We start from the raw sequence: 12,875 nt of genomic DNA, 5'->3' as shown, positions 1-12,875 counted from the left end.
TGACTTAGAGACCATTCTCTTTATGCCAAGACCCTGGAAAGTGTCAACATTTCTTCAGGCAAATTTCAAACAAATATGCAAAATGTCACCCAAACAACATTCTTTTTATTCCCCTGTAATTTTTTTACCATCTGTGTCAGTAGGATTCAAAAAAGGAAGGGTAATGTGATATATGTATGTATGTGTGTGTATAGTGGCTTGGACTCTAGGTGAAGGCAGAATCTGAATCCCCTGCTCAGCTGTGGAAACTGATGGGGGACCTTGCCCTTGTCAGGCTCTCTCAGCCTCAGAGGAGGGCAAAGGCAACCCTATGCTGAACAAATCTTGCCAAGAAAATCCCATGATAGGTTCATGATAAGAGTCACAACTTGAAGCACACAACAAGAAAAATGAGGGTTCAAAAACTAGGCTGATGTATTTTGTGTATTTTCTTTCATGGATGAATATACAGCATGTATTTTTGCCACATCTTGTAACTGTATTACTTTGAAGACATATAGGTGTGATAACTAATCATGGGTACATGAGACATTCAACTAAAGAGTCTCCCCTCCCTTTCCTTCCACAATCTGCACTGCAAGATCAGACAGAGGATCACACCACATGCCTGCCAAAATAATCATGTGACATTTACTTCTCCATTTTGATTTCTGATTGTGGACCATAGAGACCACGTAATAAAACTATAAACCTCCCTATTCTTTTTTCTCTCTGAACAGCCAAGTCTGCTCCAAGGATTAACTAAAACAATGACATGGACCATAAACTTTGTGAGTGGAACAACTGTCACAGAAGAAGCCCTTCTATCCTTTCACTGCTTCTCCCTCTATATTCCAAAAAGCCTTTCCAAAATATTAAGCGGAAAGTGAGAAGAATACAAAATGTGACAGAGGGGAAAAATGGCAAAAATGCTGCCTCTTCTTCAAATTTAGTTTTCTATTCAAGATGGTAACATCTCCATTAACTTACAACCCAACCTGAACCTGTGGTCTCTCTCTAAAGACAAAGGACAAGCAAGCTGTGCCTATGAAAAGTCACAGACCAGCTCTGAGCCAAAACCCCAATATGTGGCTACCTTGGTTGACTGGAATGATTTCAAGGAATGAGGAAGGGAATGCACCTCATGATTCCAGCAAAACACAGAATTCGGTGAGACAATGCTTGCCCTTCTGAACCAAACAAAGAGACTATACTCCAGTCAGGACCAGCCCTAGGTAATTTTCAAGTGTAAGCGAACAGAATTTTGCCCCCCCCCCCCCAACCAATCACTGAAAAATAAGTGTTGGATAAGCGAAAATGTTGGATAATAAGGAGGGATTAAAGAAAAGCCAATTAAACATCAAATTACATTATGATTTTACAAATTAAGCATCAAAACATCATGTTTTACAACAAATCAACAGAAAAAGCAGTTCAATGTTATGTAGGAATTACTATATTTGCAAATTTAGCACCAAACATTGAACTGGGATATAGGGCAGTGTGGACTTAGATAACCCAGTTCAAAGTAGATATTGTGGGTTATTCTGCTTTGATATTCTGGGTTATATATGTCAGAGTTTTTATATTATTTGGGTCATTTCTTATGTGAAAATGAATAAGTGTTTGCAAGAATCATGTCCCATCTATGTTTGATCAGCAATCAAGACACCTGCTTTAGATTGAGGGCTATTAATAGAGATTGAGTAAGTCTTATGTTAGTGTTGTAGTGGCGTTGTTGTGGTGGAGTGTTATGTGTTTGCATTATATGAAGATGCTGTGATGGTGGCAAAGATGGTATTGCTGCTGAAAAGCTACTGAAGGAGAACCGAAGAGAGGTTTGAAGACTGAGAGTCCAGAAACCAGAAAGGTTAAAGCTTGAAGATAAGAAAGCTTTGTTTTGTTGCTGATGAAAGCAAAGGACTGTGTTTTGTATGTTTTGTTTATATAAATCTTTATTTACCAAAGGACAGTTTGGCAGAAGGGGTTGAGAGTTTGGAACCCAATTTGCTAGCTGCGACAATATAGCGGTGTGGAAGAGCATTGAGGGTCCTTCCACACAGCCATATAACCCAGAATATCAAGGCAGATAATTAAAAGGCCACCAAAAGGGAATCTGGCCCCCGGTATTAAAAAAAACTCTAAAATCAGGACAGTAAATAAAGAACAAAACTCTGAAAACAGGGGAAATCCAGACAGGAAACAATCAGGGCCAGCTAACACCTCCCAACCAAGGATGCCCCCAGGGAGGAAGCAGCCAGGTTTTGAATCTTCAAGGCCATTACATGCTAATCAAGCTGGCCAATTGTAACATTCACACTAGCCTCAAACAGATAAGAGCTCTTTCTCCCACCCCGGACATTCCACAGATATATAATGGTGCAGATCAGCCTATCTTCCTTTTTACAGTCGGGAGCAGCGCCATTTGCCTCAGGCCCCATTTGCACTGACCGCCAAGAACAGCCAGGCTTCGTGCAAGAAATGCAGTGACAATATTGCCAAGAACTCGCTCCACCTGGCCATCATGATGCAGGTCAGCCTTTCTTCTTTTTTGTAGCCGGGAGCAGCGCCACGTTGCCCTGCAGCCTCAGGCCCCATTTGCACTGACCGCACAGTGCACTCTGTGTGTTCAGTGCGGACTATATATATCATGCAGCTCTTACACATCAATTGTGAACAGGTTGAGCGAGGGACGCAGGAAGTCGGCATTTGGCTTTAGGGCACTTGGAGGCGCCTCAAGAGGCGCCTCAACTGCACCCCCGAGATGAAGGCGCCTTAAGCAACTGCCAAAATTGCCTTACGGTTGAACCGCCCCTGACATAGGTGCTAAACAGCTGCTATTCTACTTCAATGCTTAAGTTAACTTAGGGTACTGGAAAGAGTCAACTAAATGTATCTGATTTCTGGTCTGCCTTCTCCTCACAAACCTCAAATGGATACCAACTCTCGCCTTATTTAAATGTATATTAGTCTTGATGCAACAGATAATGTTAAAAACAGAGCTTTAGAAAGGTAAATGAACCATACTATTGATGTGTGCGATGTTCACTATTCACCATGCATTTATTTTCATATTTGGACCCAATATAATACTTCTAATACATCTAGATATTAGGAAAAATGCAGAAGAAAAGATCAAGCCTTCTCAATTGTTCAGTATTACCTTGCAGGTGACATTACTATTCTACAGTGACAAAATCTGTAACAGCACATAAAATATTAAACCAACATATTTTTTTTATAAAAAAAAACCTTCAGTACCTTTCACAACTCCCACACTTCTATGGGTAACAGATCCCCATTTGTACTTTGGTGTGGTCACAGAGGTTTTGACACGTACTTTATCACCAATCTTTATGTGTGAGGGAGAGCTCTGTGGTGGGAATCCTAAAAACATGGAAAGCAGTGTTACTGACGTATATGAATTCTGAAGGCTCAAGAAATACTGTTTGAATAAGAAATACAAATATTCAACTTACCAATAAGCTCAACATGGATATATCTGACCCAGTAAGTGCCACCTTTTTGTTGCCAGTCACACTGCACATTGAGATCATGCAGCCCATCTCGGTCCAATTTAATAACTTTTCCCACATCGCCTTCACAAACTTCTTCATATGTCCTACAGCATCGAACCATCATCCCCACCTAAGACCAAAAACGAGATCAATATCACTACCTAAAGCTTCAATAGCAGTTGAGCCACAAACTAACAGTTACCTGTAATAGGACATACATCCCTGAAATCAGAATTTGCCATAATTGTAGAACACATTTGCCAAAACCCATCTGGACATATGGTGTGCATAGCTACCTAACTTTGAAAAGGGCAAAAATCTAAGTATTCACCTGAATATCAAATGCCAGTATGGCATAGAGGTTATAATATTTTTCTTGGACTTGGGAGATCCAGGTTCTAGTCCTTAATGATATTAACTGGGTAAACTTGAGGTAGTTACCCTCTCTCCGTCTGACCTACCTGACAGGGTTGTTGAGAGGAAAAGAGCCATGCATAAGCCTTTCAGTACACTGGGGAAAGGCTAGCATATAAATGTAGCGTAGATATATGGTCAATATTACATTGAATTGTGACATTGATGAACTGCATGTTACAAAACTGATCATTCCATAGACAAGTAAAATTAGAATCTGTTTTACCAGAAGTGAATGCCAGAACCAAAACAATTTAGGGAAGTAAACAAGACATTTATTTGCAAATTACACAAAAACAGTGCTGCACAGGCTACCTGATGAGGAAGACAGGCAGTCTTTTTCTGTTCTAATGTCTCTGAACCAGACCCTGATCATTAACTATCACTTTGAACAACACTGCACTAAACCATAGTTTAGAGAAACTTGTTTCTATTTTTAGTTAGCCAAACTGTGGTTAATTTTAACTATGGTTAATTTCAATCAACTCAAGTACATTAAGTGTTGTTGGCTTGTTTAATTTAACTCTTACAAAGGTTTACCATAGTTCCCAGCTAGAGTGACACAATAAGTTATGGTAACCCAGAACCCTTCAAATTTTGGAAGAAGGAAGAAGGAAACCAGCAGGTCCAAGGCTAACTATTCCATATCCCATGGTTTACACTATTACTAAATTAGGTAGGCAAGAACCCAAAAGACTTGGTTCAAGGAGTAGCACTATCCACTGACACATTGGATCGTAGACTATGGAATTAACATACAAAAGTGATGTTGTAGAACCAGATAAGGTGCTGAAATAAGAAGTCCAATTGATCAATGAAACAGCTTCTTATGAGAAAATTCATCTCAAGCAAGTTAGCTCAACAAAAAAATAAGTACCAAGGGACTTGCTAGTGATGTGTTTCATTATTAGTTATGGAAAATATAAACAGGAAGAGCTTTTCATGAATCTTGGTTTATCCAATTATGCTAAATAGAGAGATGCAGGAAACAAAATATTTCTTCACACAATACACTGCTAAATTGTAGAATAGGGGACATGGAAAGAGCCTCCTCGAAAACTGAGTAAATCCAGTTGGACGTCCCCTGGGCAACGTTTCTTGTAAACGGCGAATCTTCCCAACCCAAAAGCACTGCATTGCTTTTAAACATTTTTTAAACATTTTAAATGTGTTTTATCTCTCCACACCAAAGGTCTTTAGACCTTTGCTAACAATTATGTCTACTAATATAGAAAGTTTGTCACTTGCTAAGGAAGAGCTATTAGCCAAAATGCCTGAGGACATCTCGTGTGACATTTTATGTATACAGGAAACACACAGAGACATCACAATGAGAAGACCAAAAATTCTCGGAATGCAACTGGCAGTGGAATGACCTCACAGACAATATGGTAGTGCCATTTTTGTACGATCTGGTATAGCAATATCTGCAACCTCTCTCACAGAAGTGAACAACACTGAAATCCTATCTGTGGAACTGGATAGTTGCAGTGTATCTTCACTCTACAAACCACCTGGGGCTTATTTCTATTTTACTCCCCCAACCAATTGTCACAATCATGAAGCCCATTTTATTGTGGGAGATTTCAATAGCCATAGCTGTGTCTGGGGCTATGACGAAGATGATAGAAATGGTAAAGCAGTTCTAACGTGGGCCGACAATAGCAGAATGAGCCTCCTTCATGATAGTAAATTACCGCCATCATTTAATAGCGGCCGATGGAAGCGTGGTTATAACCCTGATCTGATTTTTGTAAATGAAAGCACAATCCACCAATGCATTAAAAGGGTATTAAACCTGATACCTAATACTCAACACAGACCAATATGCTGCGTAGTATATGCAGCTGTAAGACCAAAAAGTGTCCCATTCCGCAGAAGATATAACTTCAATAAAGCGAACTGGACAAAGTTTACAGAGACCTTGGAAGCAGCTATTTCTGATATAGAACCTTGTATAGAAAATTATGACCTGTTTGTAGAAGCTGTGAAAAGATCCTCGAGGCTCTCAATCCCTAGAGGCTGTCGCACAAACTACCTACCAGGCCTAAATGAAAAATCGCTACATCAGCTACAGGAATATCTCAGACTATTTCAAGAGAGTCCATACAGTGATGTGACTATAGCAGCAGACCAAACATTATCTACAGTCATAGCTAATGCTAAGAAAGACCGCTGGGTAGAGCTGCTTGAGAACCTTGACATGTCCAAGAGTAGCCGAAAAGCCTGGCAATTGCTGAGATGCCTGGATAGTGACCCTCTGGTCAACCATGGACATGCAAACGTAACACCAGACTAGAGAGCTCACCAGCTAATTCAGAATGGGAAAACCAACTGCAGCAGAGTAAAGATGAAAATCCACAGGGTGCCAGAAATTGAAACCCACCAGTTATCATCTCCTCTAAACCTGAAAGAACTCAGAGAAGCCATCAAGCGATGTAAAACTGGTAAAGCACCTGGCCTAGATGACCTAATGATGGAGCAAATCAAACACTTGGGGCCCAAAGCTGAAAACTGGCTTTTGAAATTCTACAATCAATGCTTGGTACACAAACAGATTCCCGGAGCATGGAGGAAAACTAAGATCATTGCCATTTTAAAACCTGGTAAAGATGCCTCCAATGCCAGGAACTATCGACCAATCTCCCTCTTGTGTCATCTATATAAAGTCTATGAGAGGACGCTATTAAATCGATTAGGACCTGTCATCGAACCTAAGCTTATTGCACAACAAGCAGGTTTCAGACCAGGGAAAAACTGTATAGGTCAAATTCTTCATCTGACTGAGCATATCGAGGAAGGCTATGGGAAAGGCTGCATTACGGGAACAGTTTTTGTGGACCTTACGGCAGCCTATGACACGGTGCAACATAGAAAAATGCTGCAAAAGTCTACCATATCACCCGGGACTTTGACTTTACAAAAACTGTCCAGACCCTCCTGGAAAACCATAGCTTCTATGTGGAGTTTCAGGGCAGGAAAAGTAGATGGAGGAGGCAAAAGAATGGTTTACCCCAAGGCAGCGTTCTTGCACCGACCTTAACATCTTCACGAACGATCAGCCACAACCACCACTTACAAAGAGCTTTATATATGCTGATGACCTTGGCCTTACAACACAAGCAAAAGATTTTGAAACAGTTGAAAACCAGCTCACTAATGCCTTGAAAGATCTCTCCGTCTCCTACAAAGAGAACCACCTGAAGCCTAACCCTGCCAAGACACAAGTGTGTGCTTTCCACCTACGTAACCGTGAAGCCAACAGGAAACTGAAAGTTACTTGGGAAGGCCAAGAGCTCAAACACTGTTTCCATCCTAAATATCTTGGTGTCACCTTAGATTGAACACTAGCATATGGGAAACACTGCATGAACACCAAGCACAAAGTAGTTGCACGCAATAACATCCTGTGGAAACTGACTGGCAGTGCACGGGGTGCAGACCCATAAGTAATAAGAACATGAGCCCTGGCCTTGTCTTTCTCAACTGCAGAGTACGCCTGTCTTGTCTGGCGCAAGTCTGCCCATGCGAAGCAGGTGGACATAGCACTGAACGAAGCATGTAGAATAATCACAGGATGCCTTAAACCAGGGGTCCCCAAACTAAGGCCCGGGGGCCACATGCGGCCCATTGAAGCCATTTATCTGGCCCCCGCGGTGGTGGCTCCCTCCTCCTCTACTGAGGAAGGCACATGCGGCGTGAGGGAGGACGCAAAAGTGCACGCCTTTCCTGCCTCCTCCCTCTCCTGGTACGCACCTTCCAAAGCTTTGCTTGTTTATAATGGTATTTTAATTTTTATTTAATTAATAATTAATTATTGAGGAGTGCTTTGCTAATGCTTTTGGTGCACAAAGGGGTTGGACTAATGGCGCAAGGGTTCTCTTCCAACCACTATTATTATTATTATTATTATTATTATTATTATTATTATTATTATTATTATTATTGACACAAAGACACAGTATAACACAGCAAACGAGATATGTATGCTGGATTTCGTATCATAAAATCACAAGTCGAACACTTCCCAAGAATTTAGGACTGTATGATGTATTATTCTTCTTATTATTATTTATTTATTTATTTATTTATTTACAACATTGAAGCTGGGTGGCCATCTGTCAGGGGTGCTTTACTTGTGTTTTTGGTGCACAAAGGCAGAAGGGGGTTGGACTAAATGGCCCAAGGGGTCTCTTCCAACCTTCTTTGTTATTTTTATTATGATTATTATTAACATTGAGGCTGTATTTGTTTTTGTTTTTCTAAAAATAAGATATATGCAGTGTGCATAGGAATTTTTCACTGTTTTTTAGAAAAAACTATAGTCCGGCCTTCCAACGGTCTAAGGGACTATGAACTGGCCCCCTGTTTAAAAAGTTTGGGGACCCCTGCCTTAAACCTACACCTGTTGATAAACTCTATAAGCTAGCTGGCATTGCCCCTCCTGATGTGCGATGGGAAGTTGCTGCTAACTGTGAGAGAAATAAGGTCAAACATTGTGAAAGCCACCTACTGCATGACTATCAGCCTCCTCCCAGTAGACTCAAATCAAGGAAGGGCTTCATGAGAACCACCACTCCTCTTGATGTTCCTCCAGCAGCAGCAAGGGTGTCCCTCTGGGCAGCTAAACCAGGCAATCCCAACTGGATGGGCCCCCATGAGGGTCTGCCTCCAGGGGCAAACCAAGAATGGGCAACCTGGAAGTCCCCAAATAGACTGAGAAGCGGAGTGGGCAGATCAAAAGACAACCTGGCAAGATGGCACTACCTGGAGGAATCCTCCACCTTGTGTGACTGTGGAGCTGAACAAACAACTCCTCATATGTATGCTTGCCCACAATACCATGCCTCATGCACAGAGTTGTTGTTGTTTAAAGCTACGGTCAATGCGATTGCTATTGCCCGCTTTTGGTCCAAAACTATTTAGCTGTTTGTGATTCCTTTATTTTATCACTTTTAAACTGTTAGGAATTGTGGGAGTTGAAGTCCAAAACACATGGAGAGCTGAAGTTTGCCCATGCCTGATCTAGACACTATATTCCTTTTGATGCAGTCCAAAACCCCATTGGCTTTTTAAGCTGCTGCATCACACTGTTGGTTCATGTTTAACTTGGTGTCCATGAAGACTGCAAGAGCCAGGCATTTCATATTTTTTTGCCTAAGTGTAGTATCTTACGTTTGCCTTGTTGAAATTCATTTTGTTAGTTTTGTCCCTCTAATCTGTTATGGTCATTTTGAATTCTAATCCTGTCCTTTAAGTATTAGCTACTCTTCCTAATTTGGTATCATCTGCAAACTTGATAAGCATGCCCTGTCATACCCCATGAAGACTCTCACTGTTTACCCCTAGTTAAGCCCTTTTTAGTTAGAGGGATTAATATTTTATGTACAGTTTCTGGGAGGTCAGTCTAGAAAGCCTCTTTGCCTTTGAAGCATCCATCACCCTGCCCCTTTAAGAATCTCCTCAGGGGCAGAGCCTCAGGCAAGGCACTTCTGGTTCTTGGGAGAGTCAGTCTTTTCGTGACTGGAAAGTGAAGAGAGAGGAAGGTTGAAAGGTCTACAAATAGCATGTTCATTTGGAGTTAAACTTTGAGACCATCTTAGAGACAGTTGAACACCATACAAGAAAAAGACAATAAGAAGAAATAAAGATTCAGGAGTCTCAGTTCTGCTAGAACTGTGTGTATCTCTCAAAGACTTTACTTCTCCCCAGAAAGACTTTGTAGTGAGACTCAGGAGAGAAAGTCTAAAATTCTTGTCAATTAATAAATTCTTGTTTGATTCAACTATATAGTCTCCAATCTGTTCCCTGCGCAGTCAGTTCACCTTTCAAATACTTAAGATACCATTGGGCCAGAACACGACCTCTAAAACTTCATCCAAGTCATTAATAAAGATGTTGATCAGTACTGGGGCCAGGACAGAACCCTGCAGCACTCCACTAGTCACTTCTTTCCAGGATGAAGAGGAACTATTGGTGAGCACCCTATGGGTTCAGTTGCTTAACCATTTACAGATCCACCTAATAGTAGTATTGCCTAGCCCACATTTGATTAGTTTGCTTGCAAGGTGGTCATGGGGGACCTTGTCAAAGGCCTTACTGAAATCAAGATATGCTACATCCACAGCATTCCCTGCATCTACCAAGCTCGTAACTCTATTGAAAAAAGAGATAAGATTAGTTGCTTCAATACTTTTGGATGTAGTTGATCTGGCCCTGGATACCTGAATTCGTTTAGAGCAAGAGTCCCCAAACTAAAGCCCGGGGACCACATGCAACCCATTGAAGCCATTTATCCGCCCCCGGTTGCAACAGCTCCTTTCTCCTCCGCCGAGGAAGGTGCGTGCAGCGCAAGGGAGGAGGTAAAGGCCTTTCCCACCTCCTTCCTTGCCTGGTGCGCACCTTCCAAAGCTTTGCTTGTTTATAATGATATTTTAATTATTATTTAATTAATAATTAATTATTAAAGGGTGCTTTGCTAGTGCTTTTAGTGCACAAAGGCAAAAGGGGGTTGGACTAAATGGCCCAAGGGGGTCTCTTCCAAACTTCTTTATTATTATTATTATTATTATTATTATTATTATTATTATTATTATTATTATTATTATTGACACAAAGACACAGTATAACACAGCAAATGAGATATATATGCTGGATTTCGTATCACAAAATCACAAGTCGAACACTTCCCAAGTGTTTAGGGCTGTGTGATTTATTATTATTATTATTATTATTAACAACAACATTGAGGCCGGGTGCTCATCTGTCAGGGGCACTTTGCTTCTGCTTTTGGTGCACAAAGGCAGAAGGGGGTTGGACTCTTCCAACCCTCCTTATTATTTTTATTATGATTATTATTAACATTGAGGCTGTATTTGTTCCCGTTTTGTTTTTTTACTTCAAAATAAGAGATGTGCAGTGTACATTGGAATTTGTTCATAGTTTTTTTTTTTTTTTTAAAAACTATAGTCTGGCCCTCCAACGGTCTGAGTGACCATGAACTGGCCCCTGTTTAAAAAGTTTGGGGACCCCTGATTTAGAGTATCTAGGTATTCCTGGACTGCTACTTTACTCATTTTGGGTTGTATTTGTCCAGTTCCGCACCAGAAACAGCCTTAGACACATGTGAAAGCAAATAAAAAGAGCTTTACTTCAGCTAAAATTTAGAAAACAGAAAGTAATATCTTGATGTTAATCTTCAAGCAAACTCAAAACAAAAGTCTCTGCAGCCAACATCGAATAAAGTCTTTGATAAACAGGCTTACAAATTGCCAATAACAGGAGGGTTCAGAGATTCCACGCTATACACAATGCTGGGTTGAGGTTCTTTCTCGGAAATAAGATGGTTGCAGCCAGCACTGGGATCTAGCCTTGCTGCTAATTTATAGCCCTGAACTTTCCAGCACAGCTGATTCTAGGGCAAGATCTGATTGCTCAGTGTTTTCTCTGCTAGCCTAGCTGACCTTCTTCGGCCCTCTTTCTCCCTTTGTTGCTCCAGAAAATGTAGGGATCTCCACCATATCTGTTATCACTCCTCCCTCGTCTTCTTCCTCACCAGTTAACCCTAAATCCCCAAGTGCTGCTGCCTCTTCAACCACCTGTCCTCCTTCTCCCTCAGAATCAGAAGAGCAATCCACAACAGTATTTCCCCTATTACCTCATACACTTCGTATTGCTCAGGTTGAACACCAATTTCCTTTTGGGAGAAGACTGAGGCAACGAAGGTGTTGAGTAGCTCTGCCTTTTTCCTATCCCATTAGTATTTCAACCACCTTTTCCTCGCAGAGGCCCTACAATTTCTTTTTTCTTCCTTTTTCTACTGATATAACCAAATAACCCCTTTTTTGGTTTTAATTACACAAAGAATACTCTGAAACACTTGAGATGTCACATAATGCAACTTCTGCAGTTAAAGTAATTTGCCACTTATGTACTCTCCCATGTAAATCCATTGTCAGTATTTCAACACCATCAGTACTGTTTTTCCAAACAGGACACAGCACTATCAAATGCCAATTACATAATGAAGCCTACCTGAATGTTCTCTCGAACATAGACAGCATAATCATCATTACTTAGGAAATCAGCTCGTTTCTTGTAGGTCTGGCTTTCTGTTACAACGGCCCCTGTGGACTGCAAAAGAAAATAATACATGTATATAATCTCTCTGTCATATACGTAAAATATGCTGCATTGTAAGTTCTTCAAATGACTATAGACAATGTGCTATCAGTTTCCTCATCCCAAAGTTATGACAAACACTCTTAAAGAAATTACCCTGTTGATCTAAAACCATTTATAAAACTCCATCTACTGCACTTACCACAGGATATGCAGCTTCTGCTTCCTCAACATCCTCTGTAACTTCTTCATCTGAATATTCATCTGATACTGTATCACCATCTGAGAGATCGGTAATTTGAACATCAGGATGATCCAAGAGCCAGCCAACCAAGGCTTCCACCCCTAGAATATGACGGCATAAATGTACATTTCAATAGTTATAATTCACATCAACAAATTAAGTTCCTGTTTTCTGTGTTTCTCCATGCCCACTTCTTCGTGTACTCTTGCTTTTCCAATATTATTCTCTGCAATTTCAAAAATAAAACATTTCATTCTCTTTTTTTAAATCAACCTTTCACACATTTTATTCTAATCCATTTATCCTAATCCATCCAACTGCCCCAAGACATGCTGGTGGTTGAAGTAAAGGCCATGATAATGTCTTCCAATATCTTCTGAAGAAGAAAAACTTCCCACACCACTTCATCACAACCATGTAACATGTAAAGAACCTAACGAAGACACAATACTGTATAGTGTAGTAGGTATTTTTCTGACTTCCAAGGGGTCCAATATCTCAAGCATGCAGCATTGGAATAATTAACAACTTATTCTTTTGCTCTGTCTAATCAGCCCACAACCTTAGTGACCTTGGATTTAGCCTCATTTGTTTCTCCC

At 40.6% G+C, this 12,875-nt stretch overlaps 1 protein-coding gene across 5 annotated transcripts in view; it reads right to left on the bottom strand.

Moving 5' to 3' along the window:
- Positions 1-12,875, bottom strand: part of herc2 (HECT and RLD domain containing E3 ubiquitin protein ligase 2) — a 143,699-nt gene that overhangs the window by 61,143 nt on the left and 69,681 nt on the right. For all 5 annotated transcript variants that reach the window (XM_062975356.1, XM_062975352.1, XM_062975353.1 and 2 more), the window contains exons 47-50: positions 12,235-12,377; positions 11,946-12,044; positions 3,459-3,627; positions 3,241-3,366 (exon numbers count right to left, since the gene is read on the bottom strand). In XM_062975356.1, coding sequence (XP_062831426.1) covers positions 3,241-3,366; positions 3,459-3,627; positions 11,946-12,044; positions 12,235-12,377 — 537 coding nt within the window. The remainder of the gene's footprint in view (positions 1-3,240; positions 3,367-3,458; positions 3,628-11,945; positions 12,045-12,234; positions 12,378-12,875) is intronic.

The sequence above is a fragment of the Anolis carolinensis genome, chromosome 3 (assembly GCF_035594765.1).
Source record: "Anolis carolinensis isolate JA03-04 chromosome 3, rAnoCar3.1.pri, whole genome shotgun sequence".
Lineage (NCBI taxonomy): Eukaryota > Metazoa > Chordata > Lepidosauria > Squamata > Dactyloidae > Anolis > Anolis carolinensis.
Note: the sequence above shows the minus strand (reverse complement) of the source record. Positions and strands in the feature narration are given on the sequence as shown.